At 40.8% G+C, this 26,010-nt stretch overlaps 1 protein-coding gene across 6 annotated transcripts in view; it reads left to right on the top strand.

Annotated features, from left to right (window-relative positions):
* Window positions 1-21,062, top strand: part of PANK1 (pantothenate kinase 1) — a 49,425-nt gene extending 28,363 nt beyond the window's left edge. For 2 of the 6 annotated variants that reach the window (XM_036438523.2, XM_036438527.2), the window contains exons 3-7: window positions 6,096-6,349; window positions 11,516-11,692; window positions 12,203-12,326; window positions 17,680-17,805; window positions 19,567-21,062. In XM_036438523.2, the coding sequence (XP_036294416.1) occupies window positions 6,096-6,349; window positions 11,516-11,692; window positions 12,203-12,326; window positions 17,680-17,805; window positions 19,567-19,626 (741 nt within the window). In that variant the 3' untranslated portion in view covers window positions 19,627-21,062. The remainder of the gene's footprint in view (window positions 1-6,095; window positions 6,350-11,515; window positions 11,693-12,202; window positions 12,327-17,679; window positions 17,806-19,566) is intronic. The other 4 variants (XM_036438525.2, XM_036438524.2, XM_036438529.2 and 1 more) reach the window with 4 other exon arrangements.
* The last annotated feature ends 4,948 nt before the right edge of the window (window positions 21,063-26,010 follow it).

Raw genomic sequence — 26,010 nt, 5'->3', positions numbered from 1 at the left:
ACTTCATTAGTGCTCAACAAAATTTGTTGCCATTCTCAACTTTTGTTATAAGTAGTGCTGCACAGTATGCTAAAGACAAAATGATATAAAACTCCCTTTAGAGTTTTCCTCAGACTTCTTGAAAACCCAATTTCTTGAAAAGTATAATCAGTTTTATAGGTATGTAGACTGAGGCCCACAGGAAAGGTTTTCTTAAAATCTAACTAAAAGTTATTATTTCTTTCTGTCTACCCATTTGCACTGTCTTTTTGTTTTTGGAATGCCATTCAAAAGTTTTGCTCACAAACAAACAAAAAATCTTTGATAGGTGAGTTTTTTTTTTTTATTAAAGAGCATGATGTAGGAGGTAGTACATGATAAGAATAGTGCCGTATCCTGACTGGAGGTACATTCCAACTCTGTTGCTCATTTAGACTTGACAAATTTAGCTCTGTGGAAAATATGAATGAATGACATGGAGTCCAAACGTTGTCTTTATTTAGCAATTCCTTAACACCTACATGTTCCCATTTTCCCATCTTTACAGTCAAGGTAATCTTTGTTCTGTCCAGCCTCAACTCACAGGGAATAAAGTGAGAAGAAAATAAAAGAATAAGTGGAGAAAATAAAGGAAACGAGATTAGCAGAAGTGATGGAACATAGGAGAAGGAAGGGTTGGGAGATTTTGGGATTAGTCCTGCCAGAAAGTTGAAAATACAGTGAGGGTAAGATGTAAAATATAGTGAGGTAAGCTTAGAGTACCGATCACTGGCATTTTGTCATGGAAGTGATGTACATGTGCTGCTGAGGCAAGCAGTGTCGTGGAACTAATGTAATCCTGTCTTGTCATAAAGTCCATCATTAATGAATAAATTAATGAGGCAATGCGTTACTCCTGGTATTAAGCCATAATGAAAACTGCATTGGAACGTCGTTTATCTCATTGATTGTTCTAAATAGTGTCTGTAAGAACTGGCAGTGGAGTCCTACCACAGTAGCCTGAGACTGATTATCTTCAGGTTTTGGCTTTTTTCTTTTGTGTCCCCTTTCTCTACCCAGCAGTAGAATTAAGAGTTTCTAGAAATGCCCCCTTGATAAGAGGTGGGGCATCATCAAAATTCTGATTCAGGCGAAAGGAGCGCTGACCCAACCCTATTGCTGGCAGCTCATCAGTTTGCTCACTGTTGGTCCTTCTTCCCTGGAGAGCCCGAAATGAAACAAGGTGACGTGGAGCATTTACGCAATGTCCATCAATGCCTTCATCCCTCCTCTGGGGTAATGTGTGTCCTAGGAGGAAGTTACTCAATGGATGTTGGCCATGAGCAAGTGTGTTTCTCAAGATTCTGAACTGGGAAAGGTCATATCTTATTACAACCAAGGTGAAGCCTCTGCTCCTGCAGGCAAGCTGTTGGAGCCTGAGAAGTAGACCAGAGCAGGGAGCAGGGTTATGTGCCAGCCATGTGCCACTTAACGATGGGAAATGTTCTGAGAAACTTTATTGTTGTGCAAACATCATAGAGTACACTTACACAAATCTACAGGATATAGCCTACCACTATACGGTCTAATAACCTCTGGCTCCTAGGCTACAAGCCCGTATGCATGTTATTGTACAAAACAACATGAGACTAAACCAAGCACAGAAAAATATGATACAATCATAAGATGTGGTAAGCACCAGATGCATGACATAACATGGCTGGCATAACATGGCATTCTGTTTTACAGCAAACTTATTGTTTGTTTATTTATTTAGTTTTTAAATCTTGATTGTTTAAACTTTAAAGTATTACATAAGTGTTCTTTTCCCTCATTGACCTCTTGTTTGGTGTCTCTGCGCTTCCTGGACTTGCAAGTCTATTTCTTTCACCAGGTGGGGAAGTTTTCTGTCATTATTTCTTCAAATAGGTCTTCAGTATCTTGATCTCTGTCTTCTTCTGGCACCCCCATAATTCGGATATTGGTACACTTGAGGTTGTCCCAGAGGCTCCTTACACTATCTTCATATTTTTGGGTTCTTTTTGCTTTTCTGGTTGGGTGTTTTTTGCTTCTTCGTATTTCAAATCTTTGACTTTATTCTTAGGATTCTCTAGTCTGCTGTTGGATCTTTCTATATCCGTGTTTCCCAAACTTCTCTCATGATGGGAATCACCTGGTGGAGTTGTTAAAATACAGATTCCTGAATCCCAACTAAGAAGTGCTAAACTAGAATTTTTGGAAATATATAGGTAAAATTGCTCTAGTATTATTCTATATTATTCTTTATTTCAGTCATTGTATGCTTACTTTCTGATTAGTCCTTTTTGGTATTCTTGATGTCTCACTAAATTTCTCAGGTTTCTAGCAGGTTCTTGAGTAACCTTATAACATGGTTTTGAACTCTATATCCAGTAGTTTGCTTCTCATTTCTTTCACTTGTGACATATTTCTTTGTCTCCACATTTTGGCTGCTTCCCTGTGTTGATAGAGTGGCCTTGTGTGCTAAGTGTCCTATAGGGCCAAGTGGCTCAGCCTTCCCTGTTACCTGAGGTGGACACCCTTGGTGCACCCCTTGTGGGCTGTATGCAGTCTTGTTGTAGTTAAGCCTTAACTGCTGTTGGTATCATTGGGAAGAATTGATCTCTAGGCCAATTGGCTGTGAGGGCCAGCTGTGTCTACAATGGGAGAACTGCTGTGCTAGAGACCCCCTTATGGGGCAGGACTTGCTTCAGTGGGACTTTGGTGCTCACTGAGTCTGCCCCTTGAGTGTGTCTCTATGGATACAGGGTATGGACTCACACTGACCACTTGGGACACCGGCTCTTGGATCTCCAAGGAGGTTCAAAGTCAGCTACCGCCTGAAGCCATCCAGCAGGAGCTACAGAGAGATCTGCAGATTCCTCCTCTTTGTTTGGGATTTGGAAGTGCCCAGATGAGGCCCAGCTGTGAAGCAATGCAGGCTGCCACTGCAGGGCACTAGGTTTTCCCTTGGAAGCCCAGGAGCTCTGACCCAGCTGCAGTTTGTCAGGCCTTAGGTTGCAAAAGGACAGGCCATTCATATGCAAAAGCCACTGAGAACAGCTTGGGTGGGGCAAAGTCTTAGTGAATCACCCCGGTGGAGCAAACAGCAATGGCTGCCAGTCAGTCTTGTTCTGGATAGGTGCCCGAGACTCTGTGTTCTGCGGTCCTTGCAGGAACAATGACCGCTGCAAGCATTACTGAGAGAAAGCCGCCTTCTCATTCTGGCCTGATGCCAGACAGTCCAGTTTCTCCCTGTATGAGTCTGGTCCCCAGAGTCTCACCTGGAACTGGAGATTAGAGCAATCGGGAGCTTGTATCTCCCTCCCAATTGAAAAAAAACAACAGCACCCTCAGTTGCCAGCCTGTTTTGCGAGTGCCTCTGCACCTCTGCACTTCTGCACCTCTGCCCAGTCTCAATGAGCTTTTTTCTTTTCTTCTAGTTGTAGAACTTCCGCTCAACCAGCTTCCCCATGGTTCTGGATGATATTTGTTTTGTGTTTTAATTGGAGTTTTGATGCAGTTGTGAGAGGCAGCAAGTACAGATGTTTTCCCATGCTGCCATCTTGGTTGTCTCCCTCACAGATTTTTCTTTTTCCCTGGCATAGTTTCAGGAGGTCCAGCTGGACAGACTGTGTCTCGGTCCATGTTTGTGACATTGTCTCTGGACATGGCTATCAATATTGTTGACAGAGCTCTGATTAATTTTTAAGCAGCTTAACCTATGATCCCGATGTAATTTCTACTTTTCTGTTTGGGTGATCCAGGAAGTGATAACTTTCCTTTTTCAATTTAACAAATGTTTACTGAGTGTTCATTATGGACAGGCCTTTGATCATGGTGCTCAGGGGCATCCACTGTACCAGAAAACAAACCAGAATGTGACTGATGCTCTGAGCGTGATAGAGGAGGCTAAGGAATCCAGGACTGAGAGAGTAGCATTTGCACTGCTATGTCTCACTGTAGTCTTAGGTCTCCAGATGGATTTAAGAATATATATATTTTTATTTCAGAGATGAAGGGAGAGGGAGAGAGAGAAACATCAACGATGAGAGAGAATCATTGATCAGCTGCCTCTTGCATGCCCCTTACCGGTGACCGAGTCCACAACCTGGGCATGTGCCCTTGACCAGAATCGAACCCAGAACCTTCCAGTCTGCAGTCCAGTGCTGTATCCACTGAGCCAAACCAGCTAGGGCTCCAGATGGGTTTATACTTCGAGCATTACTCCCTTAAAATGTATATAATTATGTACATCTCACTCAAAAGTTTCACTTGGGAAAAAACAAAATGTTTGGAACCATTTATGAGATAGATTTAATTTACTGCCGGATATCACTTAGGATAATTGTTTGGGTGGATCATCTTGTCAGTAACCTGTTCTAATTCTGTTCTGCAGCGATAGCTTTAGTGGATTTTGTTGATTGGGAAGTTCAGATGAGTGACACAAAGTCAAATGTTTTCTTCTAGTTGTTAACTTTTGTAATGAAGATGATCCCCTTTTTGGCAAAATAGTTTTAGTACTTTTATAGATTGTTTCCAGAACCCAGAAGCAGTACCCATTAGGAATGATGATGAGAGAATACTGCAAATCTGTGGGAGATATTTGCAACTTGTATCACGTAGGGCAAGCTCTATGAGCCTTAACCATAGAATAAGGATAATAGTATCTAGTAATAGGGTTTTGTGAGAATTAATTGATCTAGTACAGGTGCTTGGCATGTAGTAAATAATAAATACCAGTTATTATTTTCATAAATATAAATATATATATATATATATATATATATATATATATATATATAACATTTAAGTTAAGACTGTATAAATTATCTTTATTAATTGATTCAGTTTCAGGTTGGTGATTGCTAATTTTTTTTTTCTTTTCTTTTTGGTAATGGAAAATTATCATCAACACAGACCTCAGGACCAGTAATAATACCATTCTCAAAGATCATGAGTTAAACTTTTGAGAAAGCAAGTGGCCACTTGCTCCTGGCCAACTCATTCCCCTCTCCCCTCTGTTCCTAGGAGAATAGGAGTGTTTATCCCATAGGAGCATGAAAGGACACTGAGGCTGCACCAGCTATTATTACAAGAGCCAACATTTGTTGAGTCCCTTGTACATGTCAAGCCCTGTGCAAGCATTTTTCATATATTATTATCATATAATCTTCACAACAACTCTTGTGCATTGGGTGTTACTATCCTCATTTTACAGATGAGAAAATGTGGCTTCGGAAGTTAAGTATTACAGCCAGAATTCAAAGCCAGGTCTGCCTAACTGCAAAGCCAGGCCTGGGAAGATGGGAATTGGACTTTGTGGGCTCAGGAGATTGCCCCCCATTTCCAGGCTCAGCGTGCTACCCTTGGGACCTCAAGTCCTGCCAACGAAGTGTAGGATTCTTGCTGCTTTCAGAACATTCTCACCCTCTTCACCTTGTGGGAGAGCCCCTATCTCAGTGGTACGCTCTACTTGTTTTCTATGGCTGCGGTAACAAGTCACCACCAACTTAATGTCTTCAGACAACAGGAATCAATTCAGTTGTAGTTCTGGTGGCTAGAATGAATCAAAGGGTTTATTGACAGGACCACAGTTCCTGCAGAGGCTCTTGGACAGATGCCCTTCCTTGCCTCTTTCAGCTCCTGGTGGCTACTGGCCTTCCGTGGCATGTGGTGCGGCTCTCAAATCTCTGCCTTCATCTTGGCAAGGCCTTCTCAGTGTCTATCAGATCTTTCCTGAGGGTCTCAGGAAACGTGTCTCTTTCCTGAGTGTCCCAGTAGATAATCCAGGAGGCAACATGCTTGACTTAATAACATCTGCAAAAAGGCCCCTTTTCCATACCAGGGAACATTCACAGGTTCTGAGAGTTAGGACGCGGACATTATCTTTCGAGGCCACCCTTCAACCTACACTACACAGCAGCAAGATGCTTTTCTAGCTATCTTCCCTCAGCTCACATTGTGGGCAGAGAGGAAGTCTGAAGTCTGGCCAAGGCTACGGATTGTCAAGATTTACAACTTGGTGTTTCAGTGGCACATGTTAAGCCCCACTAAATGTCTCTGGTGCCTCCCCTCAGGCCATGGCAGCCTTTACCACAGGTTTTGTTCTCTTTTAGATCGCGGACCTGCAGCTCCATAAGCTGGACGAACTGGATTGTCTGATCCAGGGCCTGCTCTACGTAGACTCCGTGGGCTTCAATGGCAAGCCAGAATGTTACTATTTTGAAAATCCCACCAATCCCGAATTGTGTCAAAAAAAGCCGTACTGCCTTGATAACCCGTACCCTATGCTGCTGGTGAACATGGGCTCGGGGGTCAGCATCCTAGCGGTGTACTCCAAGGACAACTATAAAAGAGTTACAGGGACCAGGTAAACGTGGTTTCACTGGGAAACCTTTTTATACTTAAACCCAGGTCTCTTCCTTGAAGACTAGTTTATAAAAAATGTAATTTACAGTGAATACATTTTCAAAAGAAAGCTATTACCCTCTGTCGGTCAAAAAAGGTTTACTGGGTACATTATGAGGGTGATTTCCATAAAGGTAATAGAACACAGTCCTTGTCCTGTTGGAAACTGATCAGGTTGAGGGAAGAAGGGTCATACATGGTCTTTTGGAACCACCTTGGAGCCTAGCTTGGGATGAATTGCTTGAAATAATAGGTCACTGCAACCAGTAAGCCAAACTGGGTTTATAAAGAATGTCTGTTACCCTCAAATACATGCTCCAGCCGAAAACTGGATTAGTCGGCATACCTCACAGGGAATTTTGGAATGTAATGGACAAGAAAGCAGCCGTGTCACCACAGTTGGGTCGAGTGCCTTGTTTTTTTAAAAATATATTTTATTGATTTTTTACAGAGAGGAAGGGAGAGAGATAGAGAGCTAGAAATGTCGATGAGAGAGAAACATCAACCAGCTGCCTCTTGCAGCCCCCCTACTGGAGATGTGCCTGCAACCAAGGTACATACCCTTGACCAGAATCGAACCCGGGACCTTTCAGTCCGCAGACCGACGCTCTACCACTGAGCCAAACCGGTTTCGGCGATTGCCTTGTTTTTTAATGCATACAGCATACACACCAAAGGGCAGATGGGCTCAGCCTCCTTTATTATATATATGTTATTGATTTCAGAGAGGAAGGGAGGAGAGGTAGAAGCATCAATGATGAGAGAGAATCATTGATTGGCTTCCTCCTTTTTGCCCCCTATGGGGATCGAGCCTGCATCCTGGGCATGTGCCCTTGACTGGAATCAAACACAGGAACCTTCAGTCCGCAGGCCAATCCTCTATCCACTGAGCCAACCCGGCTAGGACTCAGCTTCTTCTTAATGGGAAAAGGATCTGGGGTCAGAAACCTGAGATCCTGGCAGAAACAAAATTAAATAAGGTTTTTCTTCTAAGAGAAGAATTTGGTATGAATGTTGCTCCAACTTATTGGACCACAGAACTCATTTTTGGAGGAACAACTTAGGAGCTAGTGCCATGCGAAATATGGTTAGGGACATGATATTGAAACCATTGTTTTTGATGGATGAAGATATCGTGTAACTTCTCTGGGCCTCAGTTATGCTCATTTGTGTCATCCAGGGATTGTTTCTTAGATGGTTTATACAGGCTTTTCCAGTATTGGAATTCTGCAGTGTTATTTGCCGATGAGGACGAGAGCACTGCTTTCTACACTATTTCCATGACTTGTGATCTATAAAAACCAGTGGTTCTCACTGGGCCAAGGAAGATTTATGCCCTCAATTTCTAGATACTTATTTTTTTTTTTTTAGTTTTCCCAAATGGAGGTGGGATGCTACTATTATAGCATCTAGTGGCTAGGGACTAGGGGGCCCCCTACAACAAAAAAGAAAAAAGTACTAAGCCCTAAAATCAATAATGCTGGTGTTGAGAAACCCTGGCTTACTCACACACACACACACACACACACACTCTGACTGAATTCTAGGCATACATTTTCTAGCTGAGAATACAGAACTAAGCCCACCTGCCCCCATAATCATCACACTGACCCCCAGGCCTCAGTAGGACTGTCAGGCCCATTAGAGGCAAACAAATATTTCAACTGAACTGATTTTACCTCAGTGATCTTCTGAAAAAGGCACAATTCTTAAACTACAGACTTCCTCCCAGAAGGAGTTGTTGACTCCTAAGGTGACAACAAGCTAAACATTTCCCACAACTAGAGATATTTATAAAATATTGTCGAGTAACATTTAACTGCATGAATTACAGGTAAACTTTCTCAAACTTGGAACTTCCAGGGACTTGGGTCATCTTCTTGAACAGCTACTAATGAGTTAATGGTGGTGCCTGCCTTCCATGTGTAATGCCTATACATTTCAGTTCCTGGTAAATGCTCCATTAATGATCAGTGCTTTGCAATCAATCATCAGCAAATCCCACCTGGATGTCTAACCTTAGCTACATGCTCTCTCTAACTAGTAGTTTGGGGAATTGCTACAGGAGAGTAAATGCTAATAAACAGCCCTTCCAGGGGCTGCCACAGGGAGGGCCGGCGAATGAGACACCAGTGCTGGGCCCAAGCTCCTTCTTGTCCAACCAGAGCTATTATACCAGGGGCTTCCTAACTTTTGATCCAAGTTAGGAAGCCCCGGATACAAACAATGGTGGTCAGCAGTGACCATCAGTGCATAGAACAGATTTTGGCAGTCACGGGGTTTCTCAACACCAGCATTCCTAAGCAAATGTGAACGGATAGCTGTGATTCCAGGTTGTTTTAATATCCTATTACCTCATTAAGCATTTTTATTTTTAGGAAGTCACATCATCACAGGATATCAGTTTTCTTTTAAATATATTTTATTGATTTTTCACAGAGAGGAAGAGAGAGTAGGATAGAGAGTTAGAAACATCGATGAGAGAGAATCATCGATCAGCTGCTTCTTGCACACCCCCTATTGGGGATGTGCCCACAACCAAGGCATATGCCCTTGACCAGAATCGATCCCGGGATCTTTCAATTCCCAAGCTGATACTCTATTCACTGAGCCAAACCGGTTTCAGCTCAGTTTTCTTTTAAATATGCTTTCTAATGGTTTGCTTCAGTGCTATGTGCAGTCTAATGCATCCTAGATTAGGTAGCCAATGTGTTTTTTTCTATTGACACATTTCAATTTTACTGTTGTAGTCAATGAAAAAAGCCACAGGACTTTACAATTGACATTGTTAGAATGTGTGGCCTATTAAAAGAGGAATGTAAAGAATTTTGAAACTTCAGTGAGAGTTGTAGTGCAGCTTATCTCATTATTCCGGAATCTATTTTAAGAGCACAAGCACTCTAATTGAAGGTTTTTTTTTTACTTCTCCCTAAAATCTCTCACTTTCAAGGTTGCTTTTTAAAAACAAACAAACAAACAAACAAATCAACAAAAAACCACCACAACAACAATGATATTCAACAGCTGTTTCTAGTGATATGTTTTTGTCTATCACTTGCTGAGAGTCTTATTGTGTGCCTGCCGAAACACAACAGATGTGTTATTATGAACAAGAGGATCACTTGATTAATAACATTTAGCAGGCTGGGGTTATTAATAAAGTGCTCTTCTGCGACTGTGCATTCTTCCCTGCTATCTGCATTGTGCCAACTGTGCAAATGCATGCTCGCTTCCCCATTCAGCTCCGAGTCTTTGTCTGGAGTCACCTGTCATTTCCCCGTCATATGAAGCACTTGTTCTTTCACTCATACCAGCACATCAGTCGATGAGTTGCCTTCTTTCTAAGTTAGCCAGTAACTTCAGTTGCCTATGTTTGGAGTAGGTTGTTAAATGCCTTGATTAATACCAGGCTCTGATGTTCAAAGAAAGGTTGTTTCGATGAAAAATAAAGCTATTGATAAAAAGAAACAGGAGCAAACACTTAATAGATACAGTGAGAAAACAAGACAAATCCAGCACACACAAAAACAAAACAGTATTCCCATTAAAACACAGTAGCTTTGCAGGGTAGACTGAAACTGACACCAGAGAATAACCCGCCATGTTAAATGTAAATGAAGGTACACTTCAGAGGAAATCCAAAATTTCTACTGTGACTGGGTTGTCAAGGCAACAGTGTCCATGGAGCTCTTTGTATCCTGATGGCACTGCACCTACATTTGGATAGCTGCCACTGGTGGTGCCTAGCTGCAAGTTTTCCACAAGGACCCTTAATTTTCATCACGTATGTATTTTTCTAAGAATCAGTAGTTATAAAATATTACGTACAGTTTGCTTTAGATGAGATTTAAAGTGCCTGTCTACAATCCGGTACCTCCTGGTGAGTGGTTATGGACAGTAAATATACATTACCCTAAGTTTTCTTCAAATTTAAGTTAGAAAAACCTTAATCTCAACCTGAATATTTTCTTTTAGAAGCTAGTATCCAAACACATACGGGGTTTCCAGGGCTAACAGCTCTTGGAGCTTCAGAGCAAAATGATGTGAGCAATTTACTCCTCACCTTTCCCATTCTGCGAGGCGAAGAGGGAGAGATACCCACAGTCATGCCAGTGCTCCTTGTCCTACCTGGACTTCACTAGTGATAGCTCTACCTCGAATCTGCTATTCTTCCCCTCAGGAAACTTTTGATAGCAGCACACTATTTTAACACATAGTTTGAGCTTTGGAACCATTTTTGACTTCTTTTCTTGACTAGCTTTGACTCTTGGTGGTAAGTAAAATATTAACAACGTTTTCCAGAGTCTCCTAGAAACAAATACAATCTGAGACCAACCAGTGGCTTCCTTTCAGAAATTTCCAAGGAGGTTACATGAGATCTCAGCTAGAGTCAAGCGAGGTCAGGTGAAAGGTACAGCTTTGCGGCTGGCTGTTCCTGCCTGAGTACCCGGTCATATTTGTCTTCCGAGTTTGGCTCCATCGTTTCTCTGCTAGTTATCTACTACTTTCAGACCAGCCGAATTAAGAGCAATCGATTTGCCTTCATTTTATAGATGGGGAGACTGAGACATGAGTGGCTAAGGTCAAGGTCTCACAAGAGATATCAGTGAGAACCCCTCTGGTTTGGTTCTTGAATCCAGGGGCAAGTTTCCCTGGATGTTTCTTTTCTGTCTCTGCCCTCTTTTTTTTTTTTTCAGTCCACCCTAAAGCTCGCTCTCTCTCTCTCTCTCTCTCTCTCTCTCTCTCTCTCTCTCTCTCTCTCAAACATATTTTATTGATTTTTACAGTCAGGAAGGGAGAGGGATAAAAGGTTAGAAACATCAACGAGAGAGAAACATCCATCAGCTGCCTCCTGCACACCCCCTACTGGGGATGTGTCCACAACCAAGGTACATGCCCTTGACTGGAATCAAACCTAGGATCCTTCAGTCCACAGGCCGACGCTCTATCCACTGAGCCAAACCAGCGAGAGCCCTAAAGCTCTTTTGTACCCTAGCACTTTCATGCAAGTGCCTCTTTGTTTCTCTTCTCTTTTTATTAACCTATACTAGCGGGCTTGATGTCGCTGGGGAGTTGGATGGGCATATCTTCAAGTAAAACTTAAAAATAAACATTGTTGTTCCTTCAGTCTTGGAGGTGGAACATTCCTAGGTCTGTGTTGCTTGCTGACGGGTTGTGAGACCTTTGAAGAAGCTATGGAAATGGCAGCTAAAGGCGACAGCACCAATGTTGATAAGCTGGTGAAGGACATTTACGGAGGAGACTATGAACGATTTGGCCTTCAAGGATCTGCTGTAGCATCCAGGTAGAGACGCAGGGGCTAGGCACAGTCATGATGAAACACAAGGCAACCTCTCCACCCTGGCTATTCATGTAGTTTACTTTAAATATTTTAACCCATCGGGTGCAACTATCTATGGGATTGGAGTTCAGACTTGAAACTCCTGCCCGTTATGAAGCACCAAGATGTTTAGCTCTTGATGTGTGTGCTTATTATAGGGCAGCTTTGAAAGAAGGTTCTGGAAAACGGCAACAGTTTCCTGTTTCATGCTTGTCCAGATATATAGAGGCATTTAAAAAACAAAACAAAACAAAAAACTCTCCCCCATTAATAGCCATGCTATTTTGTTCCTATTAAGAAAAGGGCAGCCAACCATTCATATTGTAATCTTGTCTGCTTGTAAACCATGGCAGCGAAATCAGGTCATTTGAGTTTGAGCAGAGTTATTCATACAGCTCGCCACAGTACTTTGGTGGAAGCATGGGGTTTGCCCGAGGATGATTTTGAACACTCTTGCTAATATTTCCAACGTAGCTTTGGCAACATGATGAGTAAAGAAAAGCGAGAGTCCATCAGCAAGGAAGACCTCGCCCGAGCCACGCTGGTCACCATCACCAACAACATCGGTTCCATTGCTCGGATGTGTGCACTGAATGAGGTAAGGCCTTAACCTGGGGAAAGCCATGTGTCCTTCATATACATCACCTTTGGCAATGCAATGACTATTGACCCTTACAAACTACAGTCTTTGAGAAACCTGTCTTTTGTCTTATAGTCACACCTTATAGAACTAGAAGGGTAGATGTTCGGAGTGGGGGGCGGGGAGGCAAAAGAATATGTGTTTAGTAGGCATTGGATGAGAACAAAACCATCCGTGGGAGAAACATGGTAAAATCGCAAACCATGCCTTCGCCTCTCTACCCATCAGGAGTACCATGTACCCACTGAAGTGTGAGGTAAAGCTCTGTGCACCCTTGCAAATATTCGCGGGTAAAGAATATTTGATATTCTCTCTGCTTTCAGCTTCTTTACAGTGTTGCCTTGTGGCATGGAGTTCAAGCAGCATTGTACAGGGCTATCAAAGCACAGAGAGCTTGCTACAGCTGAGGCCAGCCAGAGCCCCAGACACAGGAAGAGGTAGAGCTGGTCACAGACAAACTGTTCAAAATATTGTAAATTTCCTTTGGGGGGGGGGGGAGGGAATCTTTTTCTGAAATATAAGATATATAAAGTGGACTGGCTCTTACTGAGCAGTGTTAGGAAGCCAAGAAAGGGGGGTTGGGCATGGAACGGGTAATAGGAAAAGTATTACCCAATCGTAGTAGCATCAGTAATAGAGTTTCTTTTCTTTTTTATATATATATATTTTATTGATTTTTCACAGAGAGGAAGAAAGAGGGACAGAGAGCTAGAAACATCAATGAGAGAGAATCATCAATCGGCTGCCTCCTGCACCCCACCACCACCCCCCACTGGGGATGTGCCCGCAATGAATGCACACGCCCCTGTCCAGAATAGAACCCGGGACCCCACAGTTTGCAGGCGACACTCTATCCACTGAGACAAACCAGTTTCGGCAGTAATAGAGTTTCTTAAAGTATAATTTTTTTAATCCTCACCCAAGGATATTTTTCGATTGATTTTTTTTTTTTTTAGAGAGAGTGGAAGAGAGAGGGAAAGACAGAGACAAATACTGGTGTGAGAGAAACACATCGATTAGTTGCCTCCTGCATGAGCCCTGACCAGGGCCCAGGCCAGGGAGGAGCCTGAAACCAAGGTACATGCCCTTGATTAGTATCAAATTCAGAACCCTTTGGTTTGCAGGTCAACGCTCTACCCACTGAGCCAAATTGGCTAGGTCTAAAATCTGATTTTTAATAAAAATGACATACATGCAGAAGCAGGTTCAAATCATAAGTGTATAGCCTTATGAATCATCACAGACTCACAGCCACCATTCAGATTAAAAAACAGAACATTACAGAACTATTGTAGAAACACGCTCTATTCCCCATTGAATAGTGGAGTGTTAACCAGGGTGTGAGGTTGCCTTTATGCTAGGTAGGGGCCAGCCCCGCCTTTGACCTCTGGGGTACAAGAGTGACATCCTCCTTTCACCACAGTGAATAGAATATGCCTTGGCCAGTTGGTCAGGTTCATGTTTTTAACTGAGTCCATTTAAGATGGATATTCAATGCAAAGCTGATATTCCGATGACAGACTGTTTTCTGGGGTCATGCCTTTTCAAAGTCCACTTTGGTCATGGGATTCACTGGAACAGAGAATTTGTTTTTTTATATACTAACCTTTAAAGAGAGTTTTTCCAAAGGAGCCAAACAAGCCCTAAGACTAATCTTGTGTGGAGTTGGCTGCACTCACAGACTCTCAAAGGTCATTTCGATGGGAAGAGCGCAATGGGTGCCCTTTCCCCTGCTTTCCTCAGAGCTCGAGTGAGCCAGCAGGTTTTGTCGCAGGTATGGTAATCGCTTCAGAAGGGAGGACAGCTCATTTTATTTTCAACTCCTGATTTCACTTTCAGTTTATTTTAAAACCTTAGCAGCAGAGCCTGTTGGAAAGTGTCACACACTTGTCTGAGAAACTGTTTTAGACGTTTCTGTGGAGTTGAATGAATGAGAGGAATTGCTGACAGCCTCAGGCAAGGCTCTGTTAGCTGGTGTCCCGCCAGGGCAGGCTCCCTGCGGACACACCACGCGCCCCACGGGAGCAGTGATGCAAGCTCTTCTGTTATGGTTTTGCTCCCCAGAGTCACTGGTGGGAGGATATTTGATTTCAACCACATGCACTCAATCTAAAAGACTTTTGCTGTGGTTATTGGAAAGCTATGAAATGCTCCATCCACTTAGGATATTTTCAGTCATTTTATTGAAGAGAGAATAATGCAAATACATAACACAGAATTCTGAGACACCAGGTGGGTATTCGAGGAAGGTTTCGTTTTTTTTGTTTTTTGTTTTGTTTTGTTTTTTTACTCTCTATTGTATGTAACATAGAACAAACATATCTTTTGAAATATAACATTCTTTCTTTAGCAACAGTTTTATTGAGATAGAATCACATGCTATGCGCATGCCATTCACTTTCTACATACTGTTCTACATCCTTATTCGGTCGTTTATCCACCTTTTGTCTAAAATTGTTGAAGATAAAGAAAGGAGAGAGGAATGTAAAGAATCTCCATGTAACCATCAACTCAGTCCCAACAGTTGTTAAGACTTTATCATACATGTTTCACCTATCGCTTTTCCTCCTCCTCCTCTCTTTTTTGTTAAAATACAATATTAGAAAGCAAACCCCAGACATTGTCAGTCTACCCTGCATACTTCAATATACACTTTAGGAAATGTTGCTTTTTGCTTTTTTACATGTTAACACATCTTGAGATTGTTCATATATTTATAATTGCTTCGTGTTTTGTTTTGTTTTTTTAATCCTCACTGGATGATATTTTTCCATTAATTTTTAGAGAGAGTGTAGGGGAAGAGACACAGAGAGAGAATCATAGATGTGAGAGACATATCGATTGGGTGCCTCCTGCACAGGGATCAAGCCTGCAACTGAGGTACATGCCCTTTTCTGGAATCGAACCAGGGACCATTCAGTCCACGGGCCGATGCTCAATCCTCTGAGCTAAAGCTACTAGGGCTGCTTCATTTTATTAATGGCCATATAGCATCATAACATGTAGATATGTTATTCTAGATTTGGTCATTTTCCTAATGATACAATGAATTTTAGGGTTTTCTAGATCTTGCCACTATTTAAAAAAATGTTTTTTATATATACACGTACACACCATTTTGCATGGAATTATACTTATAGGATAAATTCCTAGAAGGGAAATTGCCGAGTCAAGGATGTGTTTATTGACTATAATTTTGACAGATAGAGTTGGTTCTAATTAATTTCCCATCAGCAGAGTTTGTTTCTCCACAGAGGGTCATTAAATCTTCTTATTTTTTCCAATGTAATAGGTAAGAAAAGAAATGCGATCTTATTTTGGTTTCAAAATTGTAAGTGAGGCTGAGCATTTTTAAAATATATATATATTTTATTGATTTTTTTACAGAGAGGAAAGGAGAGAGATACAGAGTAGAGAGTTAGAAACATCGATGAGCCAAGACTGGTTTGGCTCAATGGATAGAGCGTCGGCTTGGGGACTGAAGGGTCCGGGTTCGATTCCGGTCAAGGGCTGCCTCTTGCACGCCCCCTACTGGGGATGTGCCTGCAACCAAGGTACATGCCCTTGACCGGAATCGAAACCGGGACCTTTCATTCCGCAGGCCGACGCTCTATCCACTGAGCCAAACCGGTTTCGGCAGGCTGAGCATTTTAAAAATATTTTTAATAGCCATGAAGTTATCTCCTTTTGTGTATATGAACGCAGTACTATTCATACATTTTTCTATTGGATGGTTGGTCTTCTTTTCTTACCAATCTGAAGGTAAATAATACATTTTATGTTATATGTACTGAAAATATTTTCTGATTATTGTTTTCCATTTGAATTAGTTAATGGTGTTATTTTTCTCCAGAATAAATATTTGATTTTTTAAGTAAATGTGTCTTTTTCATGGATTATGGGTATTACACCTTTTCTACTTCAACATTATTTATATATATATTGATTGATTGGTTTCAGAGACAAAGGGAGAGGGGGAGAGAGAGAGAAACATCAATGATGAGAGAGAACCATTGATCGGCTACCTCCTGCATGACCCCTACTGGGGACTGGGCCTGCAACGCAGGCATGTGTTCCTGACCAGAATCGAAGGCCAGGACCCTCTAGTCCACAGGCCAATGCTCTATCCACTGAGCCAAACCAGCTAGGGCTTCTTTTTCTTTTTTAAAAGTTAACATTTATATCACTCACCCGCCTGAAATTTGTTTGAAACAGGGAATGTCCATCTGCTCCTAATGCTGCTTCTATTCCTTCTGTTTCATACCTGAGTAAATAAAGCAGGACTGGGGTTTTAAAGCGACCGACTCGCTCGTTTGAGGGGAAAAGGTGAAACTCCTAAATATAATTAAATTCCATTTTAATCTGAGTTTCTTATTTTGAGTGTTCCTTGCCACCTCTCAGTCTGGGTGGTTTGTGGCTGCAGTTCTTATTTGCGGAAATGTATTAATACCACCTTCCACCCCTCTCCTCATGGAAATTTTTCACAGTGGTTAATGGGTGAAAGAACATGCATGGTTAAAACTTGAGACTGTTAAAAGGTGATGTTCCCAGACCCTGTGACTCTTCATAGACTGAACAGAAAATAATGCCAGCTTCCAAGCTCTCTTCCCTTTGATATGGGTGACCATAGCAACTGGCTCTGTGAGTGAGTGAGTGAGTGGTGAGCAGCCTCTGCTTGGTAGACAGGCCTAGCTCAGTGTTGTGTGTTGTTCAGAATGCAAATCTGTATCCATGACAACAAAAAAATATAAATGTATTTTTTGTTACCATATTTTCACCACCACCCTCTCCTCCCCTGACCAAACAGGATATTCTAAAAGTAGTAAGTAGTGTTTCTTTTTGTATTCCCTGTGTCAGGCACAGAGCAAACTGAGCAAATAACATGAGATGAATAACCCATGCCACGGCCATTTTGTGTATGAGTTGCTTATAATAATATTTTATGGTCAGAGGTTTGAAGGATTGAAGGAATGCAACAGCAAATTTAGCTGACCTTGAGCACCGGTTACAATTTTATATATGAGTGTTGGCAGCTGAATTCCATATCAGACTTAAGGCAACCTAACATAATGACTGCAGATCAGCCCAATGCCAGTCTCTGCCCAGTCCAAGCAAACTCTCACCGTCTTGGTTTGCCCTTTGAGGTCTGCTCAAGTTCATCTCGGAAATGCTGAAATAATTCCATTTTTAATAAAAATCTATTCTGTGAGGTTCTGGGAGCACAGTGATGTACGGAACATTAGGTCTTTGCGAAATGCTATTTATATATGTCATCGTTCAGTTGTGTTTTTATTTCTGTTTTCTCCCTCAGAATATCGACAGAGTTGTGTTTGTTGGGAATTTTCTCAGAATCAATATGGTTTCCATGAAGCTGCTAGCATATGCAATGGATTTTTGGTCCAAAGGACAGCTAAAAGCTCTGTTTTTGGAACATGAGGTAGGTTGAGCTTGCATGGACATCATTGTTCGATGTGAACATGTTCTGGTTTATCTACCATGAGTGAGTCGCCAACATTTTGGGGGAATCCACTTGTTGGGGTAAAAATGCATGCCCCTTTGTACAACCGTAGGCCTCTGGACTATATAGGAGTGTTGGCAGCTCAGTGTTGGTTTGTTACTGTGTATCACACATAACTCAAGCCTCTATAGCCAATGAAACGAACGATTTTATAACCCTATGTAGGTACCAGAGAATTCTCTACATTCTTAAGTTCACTTCTGCTTAGGCAGGCCTTTCTATGGAGAGAGAACTTTTGAGGGAGCACTGACTGGTATGGGGCTTTCCTGCTCTATCTTAAGCGGCGTCACTCACTGTCTCTCAGTGTATATCAGTGAACATCTCCTAAGACAAAGTAATCTAGCAGAGCGGTTAAGACCACAGCCTCTTAGTGACAGGGCTGCCTCAGCCAGTGGACTGCCTCTCCATCTCTGTGTTCGCACTTGTGAGACAGGCTGTCATAGTACGTCTCCTAAAGTTACTGTGCAGATTAAATGACTAAGTTCATGTAAAGTGCTTAGACAATGAATGAGCCCTCACTAAGTGTTAGCTGGCGACTGGCAATAGAGGCGATCCTGCCATGCATGTAGCGATCTAGCATTTTGGCCCCTGCTGCTGCAGTAACTGTTGAGTCAGGCATACACCAGAGGAGTGGGAGTCTCCTTTCTTTTGGAAATCAGTTTCTACTTTTCAGTTTCTGTAATTTTCACAGAAACACGGGCTCTTTTTTTTTTTTTTTTTTTTTTTTTTTTTTTTTTACAGTTGAGTGAAGTGAAACGGCTGATTTAGCTGTCTTTCCAAGATCTACTGAGGGAAGCTGTAGGTTATTACAGCTTTGAAGTCACATAAATTTGAGGTTGAGCCCAGGCACGTGTCATGTGATCCTGCAAGGGTAATTTACTTTATTGCCTTCCATTTCTCATCTGTGAAATGGGGGTAATCATATACATTTTGCCATGGTAAGAATTAAAATGAAATACAAATAATACACAGCCCTTCTATGGCACACCCTGTTGCCTTTTTTTCTAAACATTTTATAAGAGTCAACTTATTGAATATGTATAATGGACCATTATCCAACATATTTTATTATTACTATTAATTATTATTATTTACTTCACCATGTTTCATAGCAGAGTTAAGGTTTTAAATTTCCCTCACAACATTAGGGGGCAGCTTTCCTAAGATTATTAAAAACAATAGGTATTTGTATAGGGAGAGTGGGAGAGAGCGAAAAAGACAGAGAAAAACATTGATGTGAGAGAAATACATCAATTGGTTGCCTCCTGCATGGACCTGATCACAGCCCGGGCTGGGGAAGAGCCTGCATCAAGGTACTTGCCCTTGACTAGAATCAAACCCAGGACCCTTTGGTCCACAGGCCCAACGTTCTATCCATTGAGCCAAACCAGCTAGGGCAATAAAGGAGCTTTTAAACTAGGGGTAGTTTGATGGAAAACAATATTCTAAAAATAGATCCAGAGAAACAGAAGCACTGAACATGGGGAATGAGGGCATGTGCTGAGGGTTTGGGGGGCGAGAGGAGTGGCTGGCGAGAGGCCAATGAGGAAAAAAGGAGACATGTATAATATTTTAAATGATAAATAATTTAAATTAAAAATAAAGAAATAAAGAAAGAAAAATACTAGGCATCTGGCTCAGTTCAGAGGTAATCATACTGCGTTGCCATTGTTTCTGTAGGGTTACTTTGGAGCTGTTGGGGCCCTGTTGGAACTGTTCAAAGTAACTGATGACCAGTAGAGATGAGTCCTAGATGGTAGGACAGCCTTCTGTGAGAACAGAGACCAGGGAACCGCCGCTGGAGAAGGTGAAAGCCGCCGTGAGACAAAAGCCAACCCACTCATGGCAGACACACCTGCTGGATTTGTAAATAATTTAAAAATCCTTCTAGCTGATCTTTTACTCTTGGGTTTTGAGTTTATGATTCAAAATGGGAAATACAAGAGTTTTTTCTGTATACTGTATTTTTAAGAAGAAGAAGAAAAAAACACACACACCATTTTGTGCAGTGTGGCCAAACCTACCAATTTTATGCATTAACTTTGTAAAGTTGTATTATGTTTAAGAAGGACCTGAAATGTAAGTGTTGTTTATACTTCTTCTGGGGTTTACTGATCAGTGTGGTAATTTTAAATTCGTTTAGTAATTACTCTAGGAGATTTTACCTTTACTTATATTTTTCATGACGTTTCATGATTTGCTGTTTGGTTTCAAATGAAACTACCAATCTGGCATGTTTTACTGTGAACACTATTTTGTCTGTCTGTTTACCTTTTATTGTCTTGTGTCTGTTTGAATGTCTTATGGGAAAAGAGTCTCTGCCCCTGTTTCTATCCTCAGACGACTCCCCCCTCCCCACCAGACCTTCCTGTGCTGTATTTGTTCATATTAATCAAGGTGCTGTCCTACTCAATACAATGTTAAACACGAGACCTAAAAGCTCTCTCAAAAGTGCCCTCGAAGGAGATACCCTGAAAGTGTTCATGAATTTCAGGAGTCTTGCAAAAGTTGAAAATTATGCAATTTTGTCACATACAGTGTTTTGTTGGATTTATTTTATGTTCGGTTATATTAAATGGAGATATTCTATGACGAAATGTCCTCAACCATGCACACAGTACAAATGGCAGCAAGTCCTTGTGCAGGACATTAACATGTATAGGACAACGTCTCCTGGCAGATTAATTGTTCACATTGGGAGTGTTGGAAGAAAGTCGTATTTGAGGTGTCAGATAGGAATATCTTTTGTTTTGTACATGTATATACCTAGGAACTTTGTAACAAGTCATCTTCAATAATAAGAAAGTTTTCCATGTGGAGTATTTTCAGCTAAAAACTACTTTAATCTCAGTTTCTAAAATTAAAAAAATTATGATACTGATCTCTATGTATAGTTTTTCTTCTTATAAATATTGGTACTGATGGATGACTTTCAAATATGAATCTTAGGCAGACATTGAAATCCATGAGATCTAATGAGTTAGAACGAATTCATTTTTGGAATTGAACATTTTTAAAAAAAAAGGGATTTGGCAAGGGCTGGACATTGTTCCATGACGAATCTTTCCTTCTGCATTCTGAGCAGCGCCTTTAATTTCCATATCGTCAATTCTTGAAGTTGATGTTAATTGAAATACTCACCTGTCTGGTTGAAATAAAGCCCGTTTTTGTTGTGATGTTTTTATTTTTAGAGTATCTGTTATTTTCATTTCCTGATCTTCATGTTCATGTTATCTGCTTCTGTACCATAAAAATGAACGTGTTGTGTTTTTGCTACTCTACATGTCATAATTTGAAGCTGTCACACGAGTGTAGTGAAAGTCCAAAACACTGTGTCTTCAATTGAAGCTGTAGATCTATGCAGGAATTGTATTTTTTTAAAAGTTTTCTTATTCTACATAATTAACTCCTTATCCCCAAAATATCACTACTAAATTTTGGTAATTCCAAAAGAGTTTCAGGATTTAGTCATAAATACATCTTATTAACTCCCACCTGGCTTTAAAAAATATAAACAGCTAAAAGACACGTGTAAGAAAACTACATATCACCCATGATAGTGCCTTTTATAAAAACTCTTTTCTACCATTCCTACTCTCATCTGTCAGGGAATAGCAAACCTTGGATCATGGTTCTGCAAAAGAAATTGGGACAAGATGGTGTGACTAAAAAATATTTTTAAAAAATTACTTTGAGTCACTGGATCTGTTTTTACAAATGTTTAAAACATTGGGTTAGCTGAGGAAATAAGTTCATTCTGTTCTGCAAATATCAGTTAAATGTTGGCTCCATATAGCCAGCTTCTTGCATACAATGAGAGACTTGGAGCCTGGGGACTATTACCCTTACTTGAATTACAGAAACTTTCCTTTGGCTCGACACCAGGAAGAATGAAGAATTTTTAGCTTGAGCTATATGATCCGGGGCTCCAGAGCATGGCTTTTGATTGTGAGACAGCTTCTGTTTTGGCTCAGCTCAGCCATTAACTAGCTCTACAGGCAAGTCACTAAGCCTCTCACTAAACCCTCGTTTCCTCCCTCATAAAATGGGGGCAAATAGTAGTTCTAACCTCATCTCCATGTTTAAAGAGATTAGCACAAGGGCTGACACATACTAAAAGCTTACTTTTAGCTATACTGAAAAGAAAATAGATGTTTTAAACTAATGCATTAAGTCAGGGATCTTTTAGCCTTCTGGAATGTGGGGAGCCCATTTTATCAGAGGTACAGCATAGTTCTCCCTATGCTAGTGCTGGTCTATGGACCTCATTCACAATTCCAAAACCCTAGCTCTTCTAATTTATCTCTCATTTGAGAGATAGTTACTTGAGCATTATTTAATCACACTTTATAGGACTCTTCACATGTCTTGTTGCAAAGCTATTAATGTATTTGACTACATGGTTCTGCCCCAGACCTTATTAGGGGTATTAAGTAGTAAACAATCCTGGGTTTTGGGCTACATCTGGTCCCAATATTTTGATATAAAAATATTGTGGAAATACAGCTGTATACTTCAGCTTATGTAGTATGCTGAGTTCCTTTGTTGGGGACTGTGGTTACAGGTAATTTATACTTGGACATTATCTAGTCAGTCACAAGGGATATTAAGAAATTTGTTTGTGCCAGAAGGAAATGAGGCTAGCGTACAGCCCCTGCTGCCCAGCAGGAGAAGGACAGAAGTCTAAGCCAACACATGCAATAAAGTATCTCAGGTATAATTCCCTTGTTCACCAATATTTACAGCAGTGAACAAAACAGGTCCATCCTCACAGAGCTTGCATTCCTAGAAAGGAAGACATGCATTAATAATTATATAATAAAGTATTATAGTAGCTCACTATTACAAAGAGAAAGTAAGGTAGGTTAAGGGGCTAAAGAGGGGGCATAATTCTGTTCAGGAAATGAGAAGTGGAGAAACCTCGAGTGATCAAAGACAACATCTCTTAGAGGAGGTGACATTGAGCAGAGTTGAATGGAGGAGGGAGCGTACCATGTAAACACTTGATGGGAAGTATTTTACTCCTGGTACATGAGAACGGATGTTTGGAGGAACTGCCAGGAGGCCAGTGTGCCTGGAGCAGAGTGAGAAATGCAGTTTTAGACACAGCCAAGGAAGGGGTCCTACATGAAGCCCTAAGGGAGGGGGGAGGGGCGCACAAGAGATTGGTTACTTTTGGAGGAGGGGGCTAGACAAGTTCTCAGTCTTGACCAACAAGGAGAGCCCTCCCATGGGGTGGACCATGTCGGGAGGGCTTAAAGAGCAGAGAGTAGGGTGAGAAGAACCAGCATAGTTTATTCAGGGAACTAGACACTTCACCTGGAGCCTCGTTAGAGAGAAACCAGATACCTGGGAGAGAGGAAACCAAGCAGATTATGGAAGGTCTCGTATTCCATGCCGGAGATTTTGGTCTCTTCGGTAGTCATTGTGGAGCCACCAAACAGTTCCAAGGAAAGTGAAGCTGGAATTAATCTGGCTTCAAAGTGATAACCGAGCAAAATGGCCTGTGGAGGCCAATAAGTAAACCGGTTAATGTGCTTTTGAATACATAGCACCACTCCGCTCTCGTGTTTACTTTTATTTCCCCTGTTGTGCCAAATCTGCTGAGTGCGCCACGGTTCTCTGTAATTAAGATGGTTATATAAACTCTTGAGAGTTTCCCCAAAGGACAAAGGCTACTAATAGCTACAACTTGGCTGGGTTTCTATCCCGTGAGGAAAAAGGTTTCAATACCAGTGATCACCATAAACTCCATTCTCGCAAGAACTGCTTGGAAGGAAGGCACTTTTCCTCTTGGTGATCAGAAAACCACCTCAAATTTGTGAGGGAGGTTTAATTAATGCACATTTTCTATTGGATTGACCAGGTGCTCATTCATTCACTCTTTATATATTTAAGTTTGACCTACTGCCTATGATCTGAGATGCACTGGGTAACATTTAGAGTCCAATTGGTTGTAAGACAGCGAGGTCCCTGCTTTCATTGGGCTTATATTCTCATGAGGGAGATGAACTTTAAGCACATAAACCGATAAATAAACAACAAAATAAAAGATAGTGATAAAAGCTACAATGGAACAAAACAGGGTGGCGTGATAGAAAAAAGTAGGACTTTCTTAGATGGACATGAGATACAAATAGGGATAAGTTAACGGCTTCAACTTTTGAGGAATGATGGTCAAGTTCATCTTGCTTTCATTATCACTTTCATGAAAATCAAAGATGTTTGGGGGAAACAGTTTAATAACTAATTTATTTTCTTTTTATTTTACTTAGAATATTTAATTTAGTTGCATATCCACTTAAACTTAGTACATTAAATAATATATTAATTTAGTAATGCACCTTTTTCGCTACTTGTTTTATGAAACAATATTATTTGAAATGTTCACTGGAATCTTTATTGTCAATGGCTTTGTCATGACCAGAGTCACTTAGCATCCAGAGGATACTAAGTTTGACATACAGCACTTTTGAGTCCATGTCTAGTAGTGACACTGGACTCTTTTTAACCAAGCCACAAACACCTACTCTCATAAAGAGCTTAATTATTTGTTTTATTTTCCAAAAGGTATAGGTTGGTGATGCCACAGTATAACTATTTATGTGGAGCCTTTTTTTAAAAAGGTTAGTTTATGAATATTCATCACTTGCAACACAAAAATAAAAGAAAATTTGTCTTAAAACTCTTTGCCTCTTTTTATACTCTATGAAGTAAACACAAAACAGTCTAAAATTGAATTAATTATGTTTAGTTAATATCACCAAACAATTTTCAACCAATCCTCAATGAGAATTCATCTTTTTTTTTAAAAAGTTTAGTATTAAAAAAAAATTTTTTTTAATTGATTTTAGAGAGGTTAAGGGAGAGGGGAGAGAGAGCCAGAAACATCAGTGGTGACACAGAATCACTGATCAGCTGCCTCCTGCATGCCCCCTAGTTGGGGATTAAGCCTGCAACCAGGGCATGTGTCCTTGACCAGAATCGAACCCTTTAATCTACAGGCCAAATCTCACTGAGTCAAACTGGGTAGGGCAAAAGTTTAGTGTTATTAAAAAAAAAAAAAATCAACAGCTTTTACATGCATAGAATCTATAGTTCCACAAGAGGATGAAAAATATCAGTGTCCATGTTTTCTTTTACCATTTTTAGCATAGGATCTTCCCAGAAGAAGGATAATGTGATGAGGGACAATTTTTTTTTGAGCACTTGCATGTCTAAAAATATTTTTATTCCACATGCATACCGATTGATTGTTCAGCAAGGTATAGAATTTTAGAATAGATATTATTTTTCTTCAGCGTTCTGAAGGCATTGCCAAGCTTTCCTCATACAGAGATCAGGAGCTGGAATGCTAAGAGAAAGCCTGATAGCATTTTGGCTCCTAATCTCTATGTGAATGACTATTTTCTCTCTTCTTTCCTGGAAGCTTTTAGGAGCATTTCAACTTTCTGTTTCAGCTACAACACATATTTTCAACACTATGCCTTGTAACAGCTATGTCAAATGTTGGTCAGTTATTGCCAAATTTCCCTCCCCCCAAAAAGTATGAGTATTCACACTGTAAATAGTAATAGTTCCTATTTTCCTATTTATTCACCCACATTAGGTTTTGTCAATCTTTTCATCTTTGTCAATCTTACAGGTAAAAACTAGTTTATTTTAATATAAATACAATGTCTTCAAGATCTTCCTATTCCTGAGGCTTTGGTCTAATAATGGCCATTAAAATGAATTTCTTGGGTCAAAAAGAAAAGCCATCTTGCAGTTTTGGGGAAGGCACTGAAATCGAGAGAATTAGCAAAAGCTCTATAATCTGCTTTGGTTGAGGCCTGTCTTTCAAGTTACCTATGTGACCTTGGGTTCAATTTCCTAACCTGTGAAAGCTTCAGCTCATCTGTAAAATGGGAATAAAATCACTTCTTCCCTTACATGATTATGAGGATTAAGTAAATAATGTAAAGAGCTGAGAACTGTGCCTGGCCTTGGTGCTTAGTAAAACCCAGAGATAGGCAACCACTGAGGGAGCAGCCATTCACATCTGCCTCTGCCTCCAAGAGTTATAAATGTGACCTGCACATGGCTTTTGCAAATGCTAATTCTTTTTTCTTTTGATGCAAGGTC

Source organism: Pipistrellus kuhlii, unplaced genomic scaffold (assembly GCF_014108245.1).
Source record: "Pipistrellus kuhlii isolate mPipKuh1 unplaced genomic scaffold, mPipKuh1.p scaffold_m20_p_15, whole genome shotgun sequence".
Lineage (NCBI taxonomy): Eukaryota > Metazoa > Chordata > Mammalia > Chiroptera > Vespertilionidae > Pipistrellus > Pipistrellus kuhlii.
Note: the sequence above shows the minus strand (reverse complement) of the source record. Positions and strands in the feature narration are given on the sequence as shown.